The sequence below is a fragment of the Pristis pectinata genome, chromosome 3 (genome assembly GCF_009764475.1).
Source record: "Pristis pectinata isolate sPriPec2 chromosome 3, sPriPec2.1.pri, whole genome shotgun sequence".
Classification (NCBI taxonomy): domain Eukaryota; kingdom Metazoa; phylum Chordata; class Chondrichthyes; order Rhinopristiformes; family Pristidae; genus Pristis; species Pristis pectinata.
The window spans coordinates 81,419,972-81,444,859 of record NC_067407.1 but is presented as its reverse complement, the minus strand read 5'-3'; the positions used below and the strand labels follow the sequence as shown (position 1 = coordinate 81,444,859).

At 42.5% G+C, this 24,888-nt stretch overlaps 1 protein-coding gene across 1 annotated transcript in view; it reads right to left on the bottom strand.

Annotated features, from left to right (window-relative positions):
- Nucleotides 1-24,888, bottom strand: part of slc24a3 (solute carrier family 24 member 3) — a 299,931-nt gene that overhangs the window by 93,176 nt on the left and 181,867 nt on the right. The window contains exons 4-6 of the mRNA XM_052012278.1: nucleotides 18,548-18,622; nucleotides 8,737-8,821; nucleotides 6,615-6,718 (exon numbers count right to left, since the gene is read on the bottom strand). Of these exons, the coding sequence (XP_051868238.1) occupies nucleotides 6,615-6,718; nucleotides 8,737-8,821; nucleotides 18,548-18,622 (264 nt within the window). The remainder of the gene's footprint in view (nucleotides 1-6,614; nucleotides 6,719-8,736; nucleotides 8,822-18,547; nucleotides 18,623-24,888) is intronic.

Below are 24,888 nucleotides of genomic sequence, written 5' to 3'. Positions count from 1 at the left end.
ATCTCAGTGTTAGTCATTGACTGGCCAAAGGGCCACCAAGTGGAAGGTCAGCAAGCACCTTCTAAAAGTCACGAGTTTCCTGCTATCACTTTCTATTAAAGAGAATTCCTATGGGTAATGGGATCCATTTTCCCAGCAGGATATTCTGCTTTAATCGTTATGTCAAGGCAATACCCAACTCTCAGGCTGCCAGGCAAATTTATCCTGGACAAGGTAGAGCCCCTGTTATAGGGAGGTGGATAGATCATTGGATGCAGAAAAGCATGGAGCTATTTGAAGGAGCACATGAATTTAAAGAACAAGAGATAAAGCTTGAATTTACACAGTGATGCTCACACATCAGGATGTCCCAAAAATGCTTCCAGAGTGAGGTCAATGTGGGGAAATCCAGTAGCCCAAATTTGACTATAGCAAAGTCTTACAAGAAGCAGTGAGACAATCAACGAGGTGATGTAATTTTTAAAATTTTGACTGAGGGATTATTGTTGGCTGAGACATGGAGATCTACTTCAATTAGTACAATGGAATTTTCTACCCGGGAAGAGTTTCAAGTTATCCAAAAGATAGAATCTCAAGACAATCTCGCTCAATCCTGCAGCACGTTTTAAGCTGGGCAGTGCTTACGTTGTTGTAAAATAAATCTTCAGAAGCAACAACCTTCTGATTCACAGCAGTTAAGACTAAATGGATAGAGTCATCACAGCGGAAATGTGGAGGTTGTTTAAGGAATACTTGCATGGAGCTCTGGATAAGTTTGTCCCATTGAGGCAGGGTAAGGATGGTAGTGTGAAGGAATTTTTTTTTTATTTACAGTGTGGCAACAGGCCCTTCCGGCCCAACGAGTCCGCGCTGCCTATTTTTTAAACCCAAATTAACCTACCCGTACATCTTTGGAATGTGGGAGGAAACCGGAGCTCCCGGAGGAAACCCACGCAGACACGGGAGAACGTACAAACTCCTTACAGACAGCGACGGGAATCGAACCCTGATCGCTGGTGCTGTAATAACATTGTGCTAACCACTACGCTACCGTGCCGCCCCACTACGCTACTGTCCCGCCCGTGGTCAACCATGGTTGACACGAGATGTATAATATCTTGTCAAGAGGAAGAAAGAAGCTTACCTAAGGATTAGGAAGCATGGATCAGACAGGGCTCTGGAGAGTTACAAGGTAGACAGGAAGGAACTTAAGGATGGACTTAGGAGAGCTAGAAGGGGGCATGAGAAGTCCTTGGCGAGTAGGATCAAGGAAAACCCCAAGGCGTTCTACATGTATGTGAAGAATAAGAGGATGACTAGACTGAGGGTAGGACCAATCAGGGATAAAAGAGGAACCATGTGCCTGGAGTTGGAAGAGGTAGGGGAGGTCCTTAATGAATATTTTGCTTCAGTATTCACCAGAGAGAGAGAGAGAGAGAGACAGAGAGACAGAGACCTTTACGTTTGTGAGAATGGCGTACGACAGACTGATACACTGGGGCATGTCGATGTGAGGAAAGAGGATGTGCTGGAACTATTGAAAAACAGGATAGATAAGTCACCAGGGCCGTATGGGATATATCCAAGGTTATTACAGGAAGCAAGGGAAGAGATTGCTGTGGCTTTGGCGACGATCTTTGCGTCCTCACTGGCCACAGGAGTAGTGCCAGATGATTGGAGGGTGGCAAATGTTGTTCCTTTGTTTAAGAAAGGGAGTAGGAATAACCCTGGGAATTACAGACCAGTGAGTCTTACTTCAGTGGTGGGCAAATTACTGGAGAAGGTTCTCAGAGACAGGATTTATGGGCATTTAGAGAAGCATAGGCTGATTAAGGACAGTCAGCATGGCTTTGTGAAGGGCTCGCAAGCCTGATTGAATTCTTTGAGGATGTGACAAAGCACATTGATGAAGGTAGAGCAGTGGATGTGGTGTACATGGATTTTAGTAAGGTGTTTGATAAGGTTCCTCATGGAAGACTTATTCAGAAAGTCAGGAGGCATGGGATCCAGGGAAACTTGGCTGTGTGGATTCAGAATTGGCTTGCCCATTGAAGACAAGAGGGTGGTGGTAGATGGAGCGTATTCTGCCTGGAGGTCAGTGACCAGTGGTGTCCCGCAGGGATCTGTTCTGGGACCCCTGCTCTTTGTTATTTTTATAAATGACTTGGATGAGGATGTGGAAGGGTGGGTTAGTAAGTTTGCTGATGATACAAAGGTTGGTGGTGTTGTGGATAGTGTAGAAGGCTGCTGTAGATTACAACAGGATATTGATAGAATGAAGAGCTGGGCTGAGAAGTGGCAGATGAAGTTCAACCTGGAAAAGTGTGAAGTGATACACTTCGGGAGATCGAATTTGAAGGCAGAGTACAAGGTTAATGGCAGGACTCTTAGCAGTGTGGAGGAACAGAGGGATCTTGGGGTCCACATCCATAGATCCCTCAAGGTTGCCACGCAGGTCGATAGGGTTGTTAAGAAGGCGTATGGTGTGTTGGCCTTCATTAGTTGGGGTATTGAGTTCAAGAGTCAAGAGGTGATGCTGCAGCTCTATAGAACTCTGGTCAGACCACACTTGGAGTATTGTGTTCAGTTCTGGTCGCCTCATTATAGAAAGGATGTGGATGTTTTAGAGACGGTGCAGAGGAGATTTACCAGGATGTTGCCTGGATTGGAGAGCATGTCTTATGAGGATAGGTTGAGCGAGCTAGGGCTCTTCTCTTTGGAGAGGAGGAGGATGAGAGGTGACTTTATAGAGGTGTACAAGATAAGAGGCGTAGAGTGAGTGGACAGTCAGAGACTTTTTCTCAGTGCCACAATGGCTAACACGAGGCGACATAATTTTAAGATGATTGGAGGAAGGTATAAGAGGGATGTCAGGGGTAAGTTTTTTACACAGAGAGTGGTGGGTGCGTGGAATGCACTGCCAGCAGAGGTTGTGGAGGCAGATACATTAGGGACATTTAGGAGACTCTTAGACAGACACATGAATAATAGAAAAATAGGGGGCTATGTGGGAGGGAAGGGTTAGATAGATCTTAGAGTAGGATAAAATGTTGGCACAACATTGTGGGCCGGGGGGCCCGTACTGTGCTGTAGTGTTCTATGTTCTATCATTTAACCTATTACCCTGCTGCACCTGAACTATATGCTTTCACTACATTTTTCAGATTCAGATTAGTTCATTGTCATATACACAAGGGTGGAATGAAATTCCTTGCTTGTGTGAAGCTCTTAGAGTAAACATTATACATGGTAATAATAAATACAAGAATAAATACAGCGATGACCACAAAACAACAGAATGGTGCTGTCCCATTCCCACATTCTTTCAAATTATATCTTTTGAAATCCTTACCAATTCCACTGCAACTATTGCTACAGCTTCTGCATCACAGCCATTTGTGGCAAAGAGTTCCACATTACTTCGCTGTTTACCATGTCTGCCAGTTTGGTATCAGCTAATTACAACATCATTTCCCCTATCCCCAAGTCACTTATATTAAATTAAAACACCCAAAACCTGCTGTGCTCCCTTTATAATTGGGTAAAACAATGCAAATAGTCAAGCATGAACACTTCGTGCTTGAGGTTGAGATTTGGACTTCCCATCTCCCAAGGTCTAATTCCAGTTAATGGGAGGGGAGTCAGAAATTTTCACCACAACTTCTTAGAAGAGAAATGCCAATGACATCTTGCAGAAAAGTGTCAACGACAGCCCAGCAGGCATTAGTGAACAGTTTCAGGCACTCTCGAAACTCGCAACTGCAAGGGTGTGAATTAGTCTGATGGTAATCAAGGAGACACAGAATAAAACCCGTGCCACTCAGAAGTAGCAGCTCAAACAGTTGCAACTGTTTACGCAGGAATTTACAGCAATGAATAAAGCTGAAACCACTGAGTGGAGTGAGCAATACATCAGAATATGACAGTTTACCTCCCTACTTTTGTTAACTTGGTATGTCACACCAACATTTCTCGTATCATAAATATTAAAAAAAAAATTCGAGGAACATCTTCCCTCTGGGCACATTGCAGCCTGCAGGACTCAATACTGAATTCTCCAATTTTAGATAACTCGCTCCTTCTTTCTCTTTGCATAAGAATGGGCCATTTTTGCTTGCCATTCCTTTTCCATTTTTCTGTACAGTCAGACTGTACAATATTACACAGATTATACAATGGACAAAGAAGCTTAATCTTATTTTAACCACCCCCATTATTTCACCCTATCAGAAAAGTTCCCTTTGTTCCACCTTTTGCCCTCCACTACCTTCTCTGCTGTCATGGTCAATTTGTTTCTCTCTTTTTCAGTTCTAGAAGGGTCTCAGGCTTGAAATGTTAACTGTTTCTCTTTCCACAGATGCTGTCTTACCCACTGAATATTTCCAGCATTTTCTGTTTTTACTTCTAGTTTCATAATCAGCTGCCATGTATTCCTTTGGCAAAATTAGCAGAATTTCAATTAGGTCCCCAATAGAATGCAAATAGTCCCAATAATCAACAATGAAATGTCAATGTCTTAACTACACCCATAAAAATGCCACCTGTTCAGTGAAGATAAATTTGTGGCAAAATGCAAGCGGCAGTTGAGGGATACGTTTGTGAATGTCACACCTATCTGGACTGTTTAGTTCTGCAAGCACTGTGTTGTCAGATTTAAAATGTGCAAACAAATCATCGTCTTCCAGCAGCTTCCTGTATCCAGTAAATGCCATTTACCTGGAGTCTTGAAGTGATGCAAGTTCACACAAGGAGAAGGAATACTTCTGTGCACTGGTTGAAGAATACCTCAGCTCAGCAGTGGAAAGGCCAGTAGCAGCAGCCCTCAGTTAACCTCACTAGGGGCCGCAGAGCCCAAAGACACGAGATGCAGATCAGCATTACTTCAAGGAAAGACCCCAGGTCACAGTGACATAACAGGCAAACTGCAGTTATTGAACATAAGGAAACTGCTGGGCCCATCCAACAAAGCTGACTCCCACCTAGTTATCCCTTAACCAGATTACTTCTTAAACTGATTGAGATAGAACCTTTGACTCGGAGATCTGGTTGCTTTGATGTATCAGAAATGCCTCAGTTTGGGGACGACCCGTTCAAAGCTGACCTCTGGCCCTCCCTGTGATCATGTGGGTTTCCTCTGGGTGCTCTGGTTTCCTCTCAAATCCCAAAGATTTGCAGGTTAATTGGCCACTCTAAATTGCCTGTGGTGCATAGATGAGTGGTAGAATCTGGGAGGAGTTGATGGGACTGTTGGGAGAATAACATGGGATTAGTGTTATTCAGAAGGTCAGTGTCAATGGATACTTCATAGCTGGTACAGAGTTAATGGTCCATTATGGCCTGTTTCCATGCTGTGTGACTCCATAGAAAGACTACAGCAAAACATAGTCAGGCTGCTGTTTATTGATTACAGCTCGGCGTTCAAAACCATCATTCCCTCAGTCCAAATAACAAACTTAAAAACCTGGGCCTTGGTACCTCCCTCTGCAACTGGATCTTTGACTTCCTTATCGGGAGACCACAGTCAGTGCAGATTGGTAGTGACATCTCTTCCTCACTGACAATCAACACAGGCACTACTCAAGGATGCGTGCTTAGGTCACTGCTCTACTCTCTCTACACTCATGACTGTGTGGCTAGACACGGCTCAAACGGCATCGATAAATTCACCGATGACAGCACTGTTTTTGGCAGAATCTCAGATGGCGACGAGGAGGTGCACAGGATTGAGATAGATCAGCTGGTGGAGTGGTGTCACAATCACAACTTTGCACTCAATGTCAGCAATACCAAGGAATTGATTGTGGACTTCAGGAAGGGGAAGTCAGGAGAACACACACCAGTCTTCACTGAGGGGTCAGTGGTGGAAAGGGTGAGCAGCTTCAAGTTCCTGGGCATCAACATTGAGATTATCTTGGGCCCAACACATTGATGCAGTCATGCCAGCAGCAGGATTGAAAGAAGCTGCAGAGGGTTGTAGACCCAGCCAGCTCCATCACGGGTACAACCCTCCCTACCATCAAGGACATCTTTGAGAGGCAGTGCCTCAAGAAGGCGACATCCATCATTAAGGAATCTCACCATCCGGAATGTGCCCTCTTTACGTTACTACCATTGGGGAGGAGGTACAGGAGCCTGAAGACCCACACTCAACATTTCAAGAACAGCTTCTTCCCCTCGCCATCAGATTTCTTAACAGTCCATGAACCCATGAACACCACCTTGTTATTCCTCTTTTGCACTATTTATTTATTTTTGTAACTTACAGTAATCTTTACACCTTTATGCCTTGCACTGTACTTCTGCCGCAAAACAACAAATTTCATGACACCTGTCAGTGATAATAAACCTGATTCTGACTGTGGTGGAACTGCTGCCTCCTCTCATATTGCCTGTCATCACATTAGTAGTAAAACACAGACAGACCAACAATGGACATCTTGCTTCATTACCCAAGTTGATTTGCACAAAAACTCCACAGCAATTTCTTGGTACTTGCTGTGTTTTTTTTTGCGCATGTCTATCACCAGGACATCACTAACTAACTGACAACACGCATCCAAAGAGTTTAGGTGTTTTGATGCTGCTTGTGACAACTGTGCTGGTTCCTTGCAGGTGGCTGCTGAAGATCTGCTTACCAGTCCTGAAAAAAGTCCACACACTCCGACAATGCAGAGAATGTTGAACACAGCAGAGCCCACGATGGTTCCAACTCCTACATCCCCCTTTGTGATGAACACTCCTGAAAAGGAGAAGGGTTATTGTAAGTAATAATATGTATGCATGCTATTACTGAATACTATACACTCCTTGGATTCCCTGGCCCATGAGCTCCAAGTGGAGAGGGAACTTTCTGGAAGTACTTTGAGGCCAGGCATCAGGAGCACACAGGCATTGCTTAAATGGTAGAAGGGGTGCACCATCTCACAAGCTATCCACCCAACCCATCAGTCACTGCCTGCCCCATCTCAGGAAGAGTGTGTGGTTCACACATCGGCCTCATCAGCCACCTCAGGACCCACAAAATCACAGTGGAAGCAAGTCCTCCTTGATCCCAAGGGACTGCCAGAGAAGACGACTCTCAGCAAAGACATCCAATACCATGAAGTTCAAACAAAATAGGATAGCATAGTCAGAGTACGTGGTCACAGTGAGGTTGTTCTCACTGTGGTGGACACTGGACAACCCAAGTCTGGGTTGCATCTTTGTGTCTGGCATATCTTGGCACAGATGACAACATCAATAATCCACATTATGGAGCTTCCTTAAAATAGAAACTTGTCATGATTTTGCCAAAATTCTTCTGAGAGCATTTCAGTAAATTTACAACTTACTCTATCAAAATTCTTAGAGATATTGAGTAACAATTCATGCTTGGTTGCTTAACTGGAAATAGTTTTCAAAAGCAGTACATAATGAGCAGCTACCAGTATGAGTGCACATTCAATGCAATGTACTGACGACAAATCTTTACCACAATGTCTCAACAAAGTACTATATTTGAATGTCCAGTTCTTGTGCCAATAATATTGACAATTAACAGTAACATACCATAAATATGAAATTCTGACTAGAAAGCTGAATGAGAGACTATGTAAAACACAAATGACCATCAGTAAAAGATGTTTCCATCCCCTTTGAAGGTGGACATGGGAAACAAGCAAATATGGAAATTTAGGGCAAGAGCAGGTAATAGGTGTGGATCAGGGCCTTGTAGACATTTTTTAAAACACAAATTAAAATCCTTGATTATAACTATTACATTAAACCCTTAACTTTCATGGGGATACGTTTGCAGAAACAGCGGCGAGTCCCAAAAACCCGAATGGCGTTTATTCCCCACTGACTCTGGCAGGCAGTGTTTGCAGAGCTGAATGAAACTATTATTTGCAGGGAGATTTGCCCTGAATTCCCTCAAGGTGGTAAGTCGTGTAGAGGCAGTAAGGGAGACTGGTCTGTTAGTGGGACTTTTAATTTTTTACTAATTGCAGAATATCTGGGTAGGGAGGGGTTGTGCTTTTTGCTTCTTGCTCAAAAGGCAACTCAAGGAAGAACTCCCCCAGGGATTGTCCAGAGACTCAAGTTCACTGCACGGAACAACGACCTCATCACTAGAAAAACCAATAGTTTAAAAATCTCATCAATACCCCACTGGTGGGTTCTAACCATGAATTCATAAACTGGAAAAGCTAAACATGTGAAGGTTTATGGTTTATTGTAATAAAACAACATCCAACATAAAAAAGGGCAGTATTAGCAACTGGGAAAACAGCACTGGAATTTCTTGGCGGATGAATTGTGCAGATTCTTTTGTGTGCATTTTCTGTTGATCAGTCACTACTTGGTATTGTTCCTTGTTTTCAATCTCCGTAAATAGCAAAAATACAGTTTAGTGGGACAGGATCAAAAACATATTACAATGGCATGGCGGTTTCAATAAATATGAATGCTACCAGACTTGCCGAAGATCAGTGTTAGTAAACAGCATGTCCTCACTGGAAAGCCAACAATAAAGAGTGACTCTTGGCTCACATGGACCACTTCAACAAGAGGGGCATCTAATTCTAAACCTACCCTTGTACAACATAGAGGAAAGAATGCAATCATACTTTTACTAATGGTCCCATAAAGATTAATGCAAACATTAATGTCAGACCATTCAACTGGAGAAGTGACTTATTAACAAGGTGGGGACAAACAACTGAGGAGGAACAAATTAGGGTTTTGTTTTCTTCTCACACTTTGACCTCACTGGGTTACCTATGATGGAGGTGAAGAGCTCGGGGGCCGAGCTTCCAGCTGCCATGAATGTGGCTCCAGCCACATCTTCACTGAGATGAAGCCGCTGTGGAAGAGAAGGCACAGAGAGGAAATGTCAAAGGTAAGTCGTCACCACGGCGATTACAATATAGAGTTTACTCATCCTGAACAGATGCTCATTATTCATCTTTCTGACCCGTGAGTCAATCTTCCTTGTTTACTCTTCTTCCTTAATAACACTTCTAAAATGCAAGGTCCTGTGTTAAAAACTGGCATCTGTCTCTCGAGTGTTATTATGTGCCAAATGTAAATTGTGGCAGCATTTGTTTCTCACTGTGGACTTGCATTCATTAGAAACTTCATCAAAAATGCCCAAGCTCATTTACAACCCTTAAAAGTACACCTCCATTAGAAAGAAAATGTATCTGCCTGGATTTATTTGTAAATTCAGGGGCAGGAGAGAGATTAGAAAGCTCTTTACTTTTATCCTGCAGTTGTCATATGGTTATGTCAATTCACACTGTGTGTCTATGAAATGAAAAGCATGTTTGTTTTGTCCAAGATGATGGCTCTCATCCTGTCCAGCATCAAGTCACTCAGACTGACAGCACTCAGCAGCTCTGTTATTTAGTTACCCATTAAATCCAACAGCAATAATTTATCAAAATGGACTCTGGAAGCATTTTCAAGACCCATCAGACTTGCTGGCCTGGAAATTGAAGCACACCAGTTACAATGGGCTCAGTATGGGCCTGTAACTTCAAACTTCAGTGCACCTGAGGACATGGATCCAAACATCACTGAACCAACATCAAACTTCTCCTCCATTGTCAAAGGCTTTCCCAGGCAAGAAAATCTTTCTTGAGGTGAAGAAACTAAAACTGTTTAAAGCTTTCCCGTTGTAAGCTCACCAAAGCCCTGCAGGCATGTAGCAAGGCTTCCCTACTCTTCATCTTGTAACAAGGGCTGACATGCCTCTTGCATTCTTAACCGCTTGTTGTACCTGCTCCCCTGCCTTGATTTGTGTACAAGGACACCCAAGTCTCACTGAACATTAACATTTAATAGTTATTTTCCATTTAAAATTTGCTCTGATTTTCAATTCTTCCCATTACAGTGAATAATTTCCTCACATTATACTTCATCTGCCACCTTCTTGCCCACTCAACTTCTCTCCCTTTATCCCTTTGCAAACAGTCTGCATCCTCCTTATATCACATTTTCCCACCTAGCTTTGCATCATCAGCAAGCCTGGATACACACTGTAAATACCTGAGGTCCCAGTACTGATTCCTGTGTCACCGCCTCGTTGAAGGATGCAATGTGAAAACGACTCATTTGTTGCTGTTGTCTTAATTGTTAATCGATCCCCAAATCCTATATTTTGTGTTACAACATTTTACATGGAACACAACCAAATACCTTTTCATAAAACCATGCTGATTCTATCTAATAACATAATACTTTTCAAAATACTCTGGTATCAGTTCCTTAATAAGGGACGCCGAAGTTTTACTGAAACCAACAATAGGCTAAATGGAAAGTAGGTCCCACTTTCTTTCTCCCTCCTTCCTTGAACAGTACTGTTATATTTACAGCTTCCCAGTTCGCTCAGACAGTTCTAGGACCCAGGAAATTTTAATAGAACACAGAACATCGAACAATGCAGCACAGGAACAGGCCCTTTGGCCCATGATGTCTGTGCTGAGCATGATGCCAAATTAAATTAATCCCTTTTGCCTGCACATGGTCAATTTCCCTCAATTCACTCCATGTTCATGTGCCTACCTAAAAGCCTTGTGATCGCCACTATCATATCTGCTTCCAGTATCAATACTTCCACTGCTTTTTCTTTCAATGGTACGAAGGAAAATTTTACATCCACGCAAGATGCAGTTTAACACTTCATCTTTAAATGCATGTATGTTTCAGTAAAGGCTAATATGTAGGTACTGCAAGTATTTACAAAAGCTAACAGATGGCTTTCATTTATCATATGAGCAAATGAATACAAAACTAGGGAGGTTATGCTTCAGTTCTATGGAGCATTGGTGAAATCACATCTGGATTAGTGTACAGTATGGGTCGCCTTATTTCAGTAAGAATGTAAATGTGTTTGAAATTGTTCAGAGTCAGTTTATTAGACCAATACCAAGAATCATTGGTTTGTCTTACAAGGAAAGGTTGGCAGGCTAGATCCTTCCATTAGAGTTTAGAAAAGTGAGAGGTGACTTGACTGAAACAAACAAGATCCTGAGGGGACTTGGCAAGGTGATTGTGGAGAGGTTTCCTCTGGTGAGAGAATCTAGAACTAGGGATCACTGTTCAAAAATAAGCAATTGACCATTTAAGACAGAGATGAGGTGATTTTTTTTTTCTCTCTCAGAGGGCTGCAAGTCCTTCGAATTCTCTTCCTCAAAGTGCAGTGCAAGCAGGAATCTGAATATTTTTAAGGCAGAGAAAAAGATTCACGATAAGCAAGGGGGTGAAGGGTTCTGAGGGGTTATGGATAGTGGAGTTCAGGCTACAATCAGACCAGCCGTTATCTTATTGAATGGTGGAAAAGGGTTAGAGAGTCACAGAGGTGCAGCTAGTATCAGAGACCCAGGTTCAATCCTGACCTTGGGCGCTGTCTGTGAGAGTTTGCATGGTCTCCGTGATTGTGTGGGTCTCCTCCCACATCCCAAAGACACGCAGGTTGGTAGGTTAATTGCCCCTAGTGTGCAGTTGAATTGTAGAATCTGGGCAAAGTTGATGAGAATGTGGGGGAAAATAAAAAAAGGATTAATGTAGGATTAGTGTAAATGGGTGTTTGAGGGTCGTCACGGACTCAGTGGGCCGAAAGGTCTGTTTCCATGCTGTATCTCTCTGTCACTCTAATGGCCTACTCCTGCTCTTAATTCATATGTTGCTTGCTCAGGTCACTGCACTGGAGCTTGAAACCATGACCTTCTGATTTAGAAACAAGAGTTCAAGCACTGAGCCAAAAATGATAATGGAAACCTTGAGGATTATCTTTCGAAACAAAGGAAGAACTTAAGTTGAATGAACACAGTGTAATTATAATAAGTGAGCAAAGGGAAATCATTTCAGCCTCTGGGGAATACACCTGCAGAACAGAACGATATGAATACCTTGCCTTAGCCTGATTCATTGACACGGTGAAGGAATTTCCTCTGAATAGGATTGTCTATAGCCACTGGTGCTTAGATGGCTAAGAGCAGTTTTCATTGAGAAATACAAAATTCTGAGATGTATTGACAGGATGGATGTTGAAAATCTCGAAACTAGGGAGCGTACTCTCGGGGTAAAGGGTGGGCCAATTACTATGGAGATGAGAAGACATTTTTTCTCTCAGACGGTGGTAAACTCTTGGAATGATCTACCCCAAGGGCAGTGAATGCTCAGTCACAGTATATTCAAGCCCAACATTGATAGAGTTTTGGACTCCAAGGGAATTAAGATATTTCAGTTGGGTGGGAAAGTTGACATAAGGAAGAGGACTAGCCACTATGTTATGGAATGGCACAGCTGGCTTGAGTCGCCATACAGCCTGTTTCTGCTCCTATTTTTTGTGTTCTTGCACTGTTGCAAAGGGCAAAATGTCTTCCCTTTGCACTGTACAATCCTGTGTAGTTGTATTCCATGATTCCCAAACTCTGAGCTCCCAACCGCAGCCCTGCAGTCAGGGAGACAGAGTGGAGGCCAGGAGCTTCCCTATAGGAAATTGGAAAAAGATTGGAGTTATAAATGGCCGTCCTTACAGATATTCCATCTCGCAAGTTTACTGCTGGTGTTGATGGAAACCTGAGAGCAGGCAATGGCCAAAGGAGTTCAGAGTGAGAGACACTAAAATGAGGGAGGGAAGAAAGTATACAGGAAAGATGAGATTGAGTCTAAAATGGCCAGGCAACCACAGGCTAATTTATGTTTAATATATTCAATGTAAATCCCCAAACTAATGGAGTCATAGAGCACTACAGCACAGAAACAGGCCCTTCGGCCCATCTCGTCCATGCGAGTCTGGTTTTCTGCCTCGTCCCATTTACCTGCACCCGGACCATATCCATCCATACCTCTCTCATCCATCTCTTAAACGGTACAACTGAACCTGAATCTACCACTTCCACTGGCAGCTCGTTGCACATTCACACCACCCTCTGAGTGAAGTAGTTCCCCCTCAGATCAGATTCCCCTTAAGTATTTCACCTTTCACCCCAAACCTATGTCCTCCAGTTCTAGTCTCACCCAACCTAAGGGGAAAAAGCCTGCATGCATTCACCCTGTCTTTTCCCCTCATAATTTTGTATTTTTCTATGAGATCTCCCCTCATTCTCCTGCGCTCCAGGGAATAAACTCCTAACCTATTCAACCTGTCCCTGTAATTCAGTTCCTCAAGTCTGGCAACATCCGTGTAAATTTTTTCCTGTAGGTAGATGACCAGAACTGCACACAATACTCTAAATTTGGCCTCACCAACGTCTGGTACAACTTCAACATAACATAACATCCCAACTCCTATACTTATTACTCAGATTTATGAAGGCCAATGTACCAAAATGGATTGCATTTGGAATTCTGAGATTCATGAACCTGAAATGAAATCTTAAAATTTTTTGATTTGCTGCTCCACAGGAGAGTGAGTAAAACACACAGCCCCTCAGGCCTTTTTTGCTATTCAATGAATTCATGGTTATCCGTAGCTTCAGTGTATCCATCTGCCTTAGAGAAGGGCATATATCTATCATCAAAGATCCCCACCAACTCATAGCTACCATCGGACAGGAGGTACAGAAGCCTGAAGTCCCACACCACCAGGTTCAAGAGCAGCTACTTCCCTATAACCATTCGGTTTTTGAGCTAACCGGCGCAACCCTAATCACTACCTCAGTATAGCAACAACTATGACCACTTTGATCACTTTGCACTAAAATGGACTTTGGTTTTTTTTGTTCTAATTGTGTTCTTTCTTGTAAAACCTGTGTATAATTTATGTTTAATTTACGTTTTTCTTGCAAATGCTGCTTATCTGATGGTATGTGCCTGTGATGTTGCAACAAGTAGATTTTTCATTGCACCTGTGGAGAGATGTACTTATGCACCTGACAATAGTGTAGCGGTTAGCGTAACGCTTTACAGCGCCAGCGACCTGGGTTCAATTCCGGCCACTGTCTGTAAGGAGTTTGTACGTTCTCCCCCTGTCTGAGTGGGTTTCCTCCGGGTGCTCCAGTTTCCTCCCACATTCCAAAGACATACGGGTTAGGAAGTTGTGGGCATTCTATGTTGGCGCCAGAAGCGTGGTGACACTTGCGGGCTGCCCCCAGAACACTCTACGCAAAAAAGGATGCATTTTACTGTGTGTTTCGATGTACATGTGACTAATAAAGATATCTTATAAACTTGACTTTGACTTTTTAGGATTGCTAACACTTTCAGGGGTGAAGTGTTCCTTGCAACTGAAGCCTCACTTGCTTACAATCTCATTAAAAAATGACAATGTGAGAAACAGGCCCAGAATTAACTTGGTGACCAACCATTAAAGCAAAACAAAGGATAGTAATGTCAGAATACTGGGCTGAGTTTGGGTATTTAAAAATAGTTTAGAGAAACCAATACAGAGGATACCTGGAAGCAAAATGGATAAGGAACATAAATGTCACAATTTTCTCAAACCTGTTACACACTCGATTCAGATTTTCTACTGAGAATTTGGACACGTGAGAATTGTCTGAAATATTTCTGCTCATTGTTTCTGGAAAAGCCTCCAGATTAGTCTAAAAATGTTAATTACCCTATTCCAAAGCTGCACTAGGAAGCACGTTCTAGTCAGATCACGCAAAGATTTATTTTTTAAAGTAATTTATTTAGTGACAGTATCGCCTCATAGAATTCTCTATTTTGCTTCTTGGCCTGGATGGAAAATGGTATTTCATATCTATCCTAGTGTGCCTCTCATCTTTCCAACTAGCTCTCTCTTCGAAAACTCTGGGTCTCTCGCACATTGTCTGGCTGCTTCATACCCGCGCTCTCTCAAAGCTCTGGAGCCCTTTTTGCCCAAATCGCACTTCTCCTGCGCACTTCCTATATCCACACTTCACCACAATTGTCCTCTCGTTACGCCTCCACTGAGCATTAGTTGCGTGAGTTTATTGTGGTGAAATGGAGTGTGGGAGCTGAACTGGGTATCCCTCTTCACGTGCACAGCTTCACTGAATCCCACTGGAGGGGATTCTGAGAGACAGGATCTATCTCCATTCGGTATTGGTATTGGTTTATTATTCTCACTTGTATCGAGGTACAGTGAAAAGCTTGTCTTACAAACCGATCGTACAGGTCAATTCATTACATAGTGCAGTTACATTGAGTCAGTACAGAGTGCATTGATGTAGTACAGGTAAAAACAATAACAGTACAGAGTAAAGTGTCACAGCTACAGAGAAAGTGCAGTGCAATAAGGTGCGAGGTTACAGCAAGGTAGATCATGATATGGAGGGGAGGCTGGTGTCCGTAATGTGCTGGGCTGTGTCCACAACTCTCTGCAGTCTCTTGCAGTCCTGGGCAGAGCAGTTGCCGTACCAAGCCGTGATCAATCCAGATAGGATGCTTTCTATGGTGTATCTGTAAAAGTTGGAGAGAGTCAAAGGGGACAACCCAAATTTCTTTAGCCTCCTGAGGAAGTAGAGGTGCTGGTGAGCTTTCTTGGCCGTGGCTTCTACGTGATTTGACCAGGACGATTTGTTATTTGAAGAGGTGACCAAAAGGATTGACGAGAGCAGGGCAGTAGACATCGTCTACATGGACTTTAGCAAAGCCTTTGACAAGGTCCAGCATGGTAGACTGGTCAGGAAGGTTACATCACATGAGACTCAGGGTGAGCTAACCAACTGACTACAAAATTGGCTTGGTGGAAGGAGTCAGAGGGTGGTAGTGGAGAGTTGGTTTTCAGATTGGAAACCCGTGATCGACGATGTGCCTCAAGGATAGGTGCTGGGCCCACTGTTGCTCATCATCTATATTAATGACTTGGATGAAAATGTAGGTTGGCATGGTTAGTAAGTTTGCGGATGACACCAAAACTGGTGGTATGGTGAACAGTGAAGATGGTTATCTAACATTACAATAGGACCTAGGTCAACTGGGAAAGTGGGCCAAGGAATGGCAGATGGAATTTAACCCAGACTGGTGCAAAGTGATGCATTTTGGTTAGTTAAACCAGGGCAGGACTTACACAGTAAATGGGAGGGCCCTGGTGAGTGTTGTAGAACAGAGAGACCTAGGGGTACAAGTACATAGTTGTCTAGTGGTGACATAGGCAGACAGGGTGGTTAAATGGAGTTTGGCATGCTTGTCTTCATTGGTCAGGATATTAGTGAAAGAGTTAGGACATCATGTTACAACTGTACGAGATGTTTGTGAGACTACACTTGAAGTATTGTGCGCAGTTCTGGTTGCCTAGCTAAATGGAGGATGTGATTAAGCTGGAGATGATGCAGAAAAGATTCAGAAGGACATTACTGGTTCTGGAGAGCTTGAGTAATAAGGAGAGACAGGATAGGCTGGGGCTTTCTTCCCTGGAATGTAGGAGGCTGAGGGGTGACCTTATAGAGGTATAAAAAGTCATGTAGGGCATAGATAAGGTAAATGATCACTCTCTTTTTCCCTAGAGTAGGGGAGTCTACAGCTAAAGGGCAGATATTTAAGGTGAGAGGGAAAAGATTTGAAGGGGACCTGAAGGGCAACATTTTCACACAGTGGGTGGTGCATGTATGGAACGAGCTGCCAGAGGAAGTGGTAGACGCAGGTACACTTAGAACATTTAAAAGACAGTTGGACAGGTACAGGGATAGGACATGGGCCAAACACAGGCAAATGGGACTAGCTCAGGTAGGCATCTTGGTCGGCATGGGCAAGTTGGGCCAAAGGGCCTATGCCCGTGCCTATAACTCCATGACTCTCTTTCAAGTGTATGTTTGTGTTTCCCACCATCATTTTTCACATCACTGAATATTTAAATTCAGGTCTCGTAAAATATTTATTTAATACCATCTGTTACATGTGTTTGCCATTAACCAAATGCTGTCCAGCTGTGAAGTGTTGTTATTCTCTGGGAATGAATAAGAATTCCACTGAACAGTGAAGGGGTAGTGGAAAATAAAAAATAACAAACACGTGTGGATGGTTGCTTTCCATGACGTGGAGGGAGACAGGGGTCCTGTGTGCTTTGCTGCTGCTAAGAGCTGCACTCAGATTTCAGACGATGTCCAAAGAATGAAGCAAGTATTTCCACTTGTGAAGGAGTGGTGTCACTTGGGTTAAAGACCGGTCCTATATGTGGGTGAGTTACCAGGCTCTGTGGGATTTTAGCTTACGTACATGTAACAATAATCACCTGCCTTTCTTCCCACTGCTGAATTAACTGAGTCACTAACCCATTTATTGAAGCTGCCTTGATCTGATATCGCAAGACTTCATTGAAATCAACAATCAGGGCAGGTCAAAAGACTGCCTGTAAAGCAGAGGTTAAATGTATTGTGGTTTTTTAATAAAGATAGTAACATTACATCATGTAAAACGTAATATTTTATTCTTCTGTTAAAGAGTAGCTGTTTATTGTTTTAAGACCGAAATGTTTAACATGTTAGGTAATCACCGTCTGTGTCCATTCAAGGATCAATTGCTCTTTAGACTGGAGAATGAAAATCTGGCTCGCTTTCTGGGCAGGCCAGTGTTGAGCCTGCAGATTGTGCGGCTCTGGCATTTAATGCCCCTGTCCAATTTCTGACTTTGTTTCTCTATGATGTTTTCAAGCACAATAAAAAGTTGCTCCGGATGGGTCATCCGATGTCTGACGATGAGAGACATGTGTATCCATAGTGCACGAAGTTTAATGTGGTTGCTCTACTTTACATTTAAAAAGTCTTTATTTAAATTGTCCTAATTGGGCATTTAATAAAATAATGCCCTTACTTGCATATTAAATGACAATGTGATTGAAGTTTTACATCTCATGTGCCATATCACAGTGTTACAGAACCAGTGTTCTACAGAATCTTTTAACTCCTGATTAGTACATTTTTGAGTGTGTTTATAACAAGATACACCTCAAATTTCTGTCCATTTCAGTCCTCGTAATATATTTAATGAAAATGTTCTTTCTACAGGTTATACCTTCCCTACTGGTTTAATTAATTGGTTCCTAAAAGCATGTTAATAACTGATGCTGCTTATGTGAATGTCACTCAGTGGTTACAACGTGCTTTCTTGTGACACCTCTGTAGCACTGGTTGTGACCCTACCAGAGAAGGGGGGGAAACAGTTGTCATTATCAACATGGATATACAATGGAAATTGTTGAAAGGACATACAGTATGTACAGATGTCTTTTATAGTTTAATATGTTGATTTGGAGCATCTTATAGGTGTGCTGTGAATTTTTATGATACTATTTGTACTACGAAGATACAGAAGTAATTCATTCCCTTGAACATCCCTCCCTGGATTCCTTCATTATTCTTTCCACCACACATGCAGTTTCAGGGCATCTCTGAGGGCCTCACCCATCAGCCTAGGTCGAGAATTCTAACATCCTCTTTGCCCACTCAACAGGGTAAAGTTTCACCTACACATTGTGAAAAGGATTAAGCAATCAGAGCAGAGGAATTATATTCTTGGTGTCTCAATTATTTATAACTAGCAATTATATGTTGACAATTCAAATAGAATGACAGTATTACATTCAGCCTGACAACTGTAAAAATACGGTAATATATTCCAAGCTAGAGAACCAATACCAAACATGGTTAGTGCATACCTCACAGATTTTGTCTAATGAAGGAACAAAGTAGTCATCGCAGACAATTGCCAGAGCATAGAACATGTACATGGTCTGTGGGAGATAGAAAGAAAGAAGTTATTAGGGTGAGTGTAATTTGAACAATTCATATTTTTCTAAAGTAATTATTGCAAAGTAGTGTATCCATGACATCTGACTGAAGCGGCTCTGAGCAATTTTATTCTTGATCACCATTTTCCTACTGGATGCTTTAACCTGTTCTATTGCCACCAGTGAAAATGAATTCCTTCTTCTGAAATGTTTGCACTGAAACGTCGGCAATAGCTGAAAATAATTCATAGTTGTACGGAGCTTGTGCAAAATAAGGCAAGAAAGCACATAGAGCATTTGTAATTGTTACAATTACAAATGTAACCCAGCTAATGCCAACAGAACTTACAATATTACAAGAAACTGACCTATTTAAATGGGCTTGCATTAAACCCACCCTAGTTCCATAGCCCTAGTGCCCTGAGCTGGTGAAAAGATATCAATCTCAGTTTTGAAGCTTTCAACTAACCCCCAGCCTTCAACAGCTGACTGTTCCAGATTTCCAGAGTGACGTGCTTCTGCCATCACCACAAGGCAGTCTAATTCCAAGACATGTGTCAGCCACATCTCAAATGACAAAGGTCCAAGCACACAGACTTCTTACTTGCTCACTCGAGAGGACAATAGCATTGATGCTGGAGAATCAAAAGTACTGGAAATAGTCCTGACTCATTTCAATAGGCTGGTTCAATTTGTGAGTGTGGGTACACAATTTCAGGTCAGGAATTAATTACCTTCGGTGCGTCTGCACATTCAGATAGGTATATTGGTGGTAATGGCATTTGTGGGCAACAACCTCCTGGGAACTTGCAGCATTGCAATGGGGCATCTACATTACAGAACCCCTTTTAATGGCATGATGGAGGAAATTATGGTGCATTTGAGATGTACTGTTGCTCATATCACAGCTGAGACACTCATTGTGGGTGAGGGTTCCTCATGAAGCATTATAGAACTTGGTTTCTGCCTCCCACCATTATATTAGTGGGTGCATTTTATTGCAGATGGGAGGTCAGAAAATTGTGCAGTTCAACCTGTCGTCCTTAGATGAGTGATTGCAAATTGACTGTGGATCTGAGCTGTGATAGAGAAGGCAGTAAAAAATATAGAACTTTCACCTCACTGTTTAGTAATCACCTATGCATAGTGGAGAGCACAATCAGAGTCACCTACAATGTTCATTTCAGACAGCTTTTACACATTCTCGTATAGAAATTCATTCTCAATGTGCTAAATGGACACTGCAGTTGCCTATGCAACTGAATTTCATTACTGCGTTTGTCAGACTAAAGAGAGGACAAATTTCCGCCTCTCTTTTCTCCACTGATCCACAAAAAAAAACAAGCACTAGGGAGAACTCCTGGAAGGCTGCCAGATCTGGCAAACCTCCTTAACAGGTAGCCAGGAGCTGCGGAGAGGATCGGAAAAATGTAATTCATTTTATTGCATGTTCATTTTAAAAATAATACAGCCCATAAATTCAGATATGCTTACAAAATGCACTCTGAAAGCTTATATTCCTGACTCAGTGTTGGCAGCTCTGTTAACTGCGCATTAACAAACATGTAATAATAGCTTTATTTAAAGGCTATCACTCACTCACCCAGCTGTATCAATTATAATATTAAAGCCAACCAGAGACAACTTCACAACATTTTGCAATGAAGCAAAGGGTATCTCCAAAAGCAGCCAATAACTGACCACATGAGACTGCTGACAGTTGTCTCCTTGGTATCAATACAGAATCCTGCCCCCAGCAGACAGCACCTTCCAAATGCACAGCCTTTACCTGCTAGAAGGACAAGGGCAGCAAAAGCATGGGAACACCACCCCCTGGAAAATGCCCTCCGAGACACATACCATTCTGACTTGGAAATATATTGGCATTCCTTCACTATCACTGGATCAAGCTCCTAGTACTCCCTCCCTAACAGCATTGTGGGTGTACCCACACCTCAAGGACTGCAGTGGTTCAAGAAGGCAGCTCACCACCACCTTCTCAAGGGCAATTAGGAATGGGAGATTAAATGCTGCTGCAGTCTGTGAAGCCCACATCTCTTCAGTCAATAAAAAAAATTGTATTCTTAACATTGCTGGGAAATGCAGATGTGTAATAATTACGAGCGTCTGGCCAGAGCTTTCTGGAGATAACATATGTATCCTTTCTTCTTCTTCTTCGGCATTCCCTTGGGATTGTGGAAGACCTGCTTCCATTCTTGTGAGTTCTGAGGTGACTGATAAGTCCGGAGGTGGCTGATGAGGTAGGCAGTTTGTGAGATGGTATACTCCTTCCACTGCTTACACTGGGCGTCACTGTGTTCCCATGAATGGCCTTGAGGTTCTCAGTACCACCTCATCTCTACCTTGGGCTGCTCTGGGCTAGAGATTCCCAGGAGTCAGTGGGGATGTTGCACTCAAGGAAGCTTTGAGCACATCTTTGAATCTTTTCTCCTGTCCAATTGGTAATCTGTTCTCATGACAGAACTTCGAATAGAGTCCACGCAATTCTTTGTTTGTAATTCAGGGATCAAATTACCCATTCCAGGTATTGATTTGTTTTGAACAGATGAAAGGCAGTTGATTAATGAACATTCACAATCAATGGGAATCTGAAACCTTGCCCCACCTCAAAATAATGAACTCTTACAGAAACCCAATCTTTCAGAGCTAATTTCAGCCGAGTATATTGACACCGCTTCCTGGGTCAACATTGATTACATGATTCCCAATCAATCTCGCTTGTGGTGAGTGACTGGGATTGATTTTACACTCATAATATGCATTATTAGTTGACCAATCTCCATCCAGTGCATGGCTGGAAGAAGCCCTCTGCTTCTTATGGGGTTGCAGCAGTGGTTTTGGTCATGTGTTTTGCTTGCAGCTGTAGTTGGTGGGGGTTCTTTGTTTGTTTTGTCAAGTAGATGGATGTTGATTGCTGTGAAGGGCTACAGAGTCTATGTTCTCTGCCATCAACTGTTGGGCAGGTCTGAGTTTATTGTGAATCCGTTGTCCAAATTCATTGAGTCCAACAAGCTGGTGCATTAGAGGCAGGGGAGGAGTTAATACTTCGGCTGGGAGTACAAGTCCCCCCTCACCTCCAATGTAGCCAGACTGGAGAAGTCAATTGATACTCAGATTTTGGACGATGGATTCAAGATAAGGTCAGGCCTGCCCAACGGTCAATGGAGGGGAACAAAAGCTGTGTCATATTTACAGCCAAATGTCACTGCTTCATCTGAACCCAGAGAATGGTGAGTGGCCTCCTTCTTACTGCCAGATTTCAGGTCAATACAGTCTCCTCAGTAACCACAAGTAATTGAAAACATATACTGCAGGCTCCTTGGTCCCAGCACCAATACCATTACTCATAAAATAATCATGGAATGGAAAATCTTACATTGCACAATGATAGTATCTGCCCTTGGATTTCTTTAGGCAACAAATATGCATTTTACAATAATGGAGTCTTGCTGTGCTGAGGAGGCCATTCAGCCTGTGGTGATCCTTTGAACGAGCTTTCCAAAGGCCACACTTCCCAGCCCCAATACCACCACCCTACCCCAACAATCCCTCTGCAAATCTTTCCTGTTCCAGTGTATATCTGATTCCCTTTTGGAAGTTAAGATCGAATTCATTTCCTTTAAGGCATTGCATTTCAGGTCACAGCTCTGAGTAAAATGAAAATACTCATCTCATCCCTGGCTTCTTCACCAACTTGTTCCTTCAAAATGGAGCTCTTGGAGAGATTTCTGAGGGATGTGTTGAGCTGCTTTATGAATACAAGTCCATCCTATCTGTGGGCCAGCATAATGAGCAACAATAGGTGAAAATAACCACCTGTATTTTCCATTTAACTTCATGATTACAGAGAGTCCCATGTCTCTTGCAGAAGCTCCACACATAGTGGATAGAAAACTGATTTCTGCTGCTTCATCAAGCAACAACAAAAAGAATATAGTTTTATCTTTTGTGTAAAATGTGTGTCAAATTAGTGAAATCAAGATGCTTAAAAGTATTGAAATAAAGTACTAGGGACTGCACTGAAGGAAATAAGAAAATTTGGGATATCAGTTATGGTTTTTGAGTAATTTGTATGAAAGCAAAAGCATGATTCCCATTTTGGAAGCTTTCACCTTATCTTTACGTACCTTCAGTTAGAGTTGATAAACCTGTCAGTTCAGCGCTTTTCCCCAGTGAACTTCAAATTCACTCTTTTCACATTACTGAAGCCAACTTTTTGCCTTGGCTGTGCTACTGGCACAGTGACACTGGCTACTCCTTGAATTTTGGAATCATCCTGCATAACTTGATGACATTGTTGTTAACACAACATCCCGAAGTAGATGTTAAGCCCCTGATATGCAAAAATGAATTGTTCAGGAACTGTTATCGGCCAAGCATAGTCTGCCAACAAAGAAGCAATGCATTGTTATTTGACAGTTAGCTGGTAAGTGTGAGTGCTCCTCAAAGTTTTTCGGGATACTTAAGGGCCCTTCCTGCACCCCCTTCTTTAGACCCATTTAAGCAGTTGTTTCAAGCAGGGAACGTTGCCCAAATTTCACCACTTTTAAAACATGAGTGAGCGGTCTCAAGCTGCACTTTGGACACCAGCATCTCATCCAGCTGACTTAAACGTGGCCCGAGACTTAACTTTAGGTGGGCTCTGGGCTTCCCAATCAGGGCAGGAGCTGTCCAACTAAGCTAGAAATATACCACAATGAAATTTGCTCCCAAAAGTCACAGCTCAAACCTGGTGAAAACATGGCAGGGTGAACAGATCCTGCATGATCTATCGTTGGAGCAGTAATGGAGCACAGCTGTCCGACAGCCAACTGGCTGGACATCACAAGGACTCGGGAAAAACTTTGCATGGATTCCTTTTAAAAGTCCTAATTCAGTAATGAAGTTGTTTTCTCTTGGAACTCATTACCAAAGATTGTGCAGTTAATTTCCTCTCTGAAACCTTTTTGGGAAGCTCAATAGATGCCATCTCTTTGAAGTGGATGTATTTGCAAGTTATCTTGTAATCTGTCCTCAATTGCCTGAGACAGTGGAAAGTTCCCCTTCCTGTTTTCAGATGTGTTCAGAAGCACCAATACTTCTCCCTCTTGCAGTCCCACTCACTGAGTATTTTTATCAGAGTTTGTTTTGACTGTTAATCAAGTCACTTTAAAAAAGACATTTAATTCATTTTACAGTGACCTCCTTTTCCCATGTCAACAGCTTGTAAAGAGGCCCTCAGGACATCTTAATAATTCTCCAATGATGAAGCAGGATAAAAACATTAAAATGTAACATGGGAAAGTGTGTAACATATGTAGGGTGCTTGGATGGATTATAGACATTTCCTGAAAAATAAAATGCAAGGAAAATATATTTTAAGAAATTTACAGATTCTGATATTGGGGAGGAAAATGAATTGCATGGAGCTGCTTTGATCATATTAATTAAATTGGGTGAAAGCACGTCCAGATCTGTGAGAAACAATGTGCTCTCCAGAGATAAGCTAACTGCCTCCATGTCTCCACACAATCTCTCTCATCTTACAGAGCTTTGCTGTTGGCAGAAGGTAGCTTCAAGCCATTGTCTGAGTGAATGTTCCCAAATATCGCAGGTGGAATAAAAGATCTTTTTGGTTTGTTCCTTCTTTTTTGCTTTAATTTATTAATTTGCAGGATGTGGCCAGCATTTATTGCCTATCCCTAACCGAGTAGGCAGTCAGCAGGGTGGTCTGGAGACACAGTTGGGCCAGACCAAATAAGGGTGACAGATTTTTCCTCTGATGGGCATTAGTAATCACTATCCAGGAGTTTCATGGTTGTCATCACTCAGTCTTTTTCTCTGAAAAATTCAGATCCATTTACAAACTTAAATTCAATCTCCACTGCTGCCAAGGCAGAATTTGAACTCTTATCAGTGGATCAATGGAACTGAACTCCAGCTGCCAGTCCAGTAGCTTAAAGATCACTCTATCATGGTCTTTCAGGAAAGATAAAAGAAGTCTGATTGATGGCCAGCTGACACATATGGGCCAGATTGGAAGGCAGCCTGGAGGTCAAACTGGCCGGAGATCATCGGTACAAATGGGAGAGAGCTGCAGGGCAAGCAGTGCACAAGATTTTGAGGAGCGTGCATCTCGAATGGCTTGTGCTCATGTCCCCAACCAATTGTCGCACCTGCCTCAACCTGAGGACCACAACAGTGCAACTTCAAGGTGTGTCATGGGAGTTTACCACCAACAGTGCTGAGAACCATTTTTTCTGAACAAC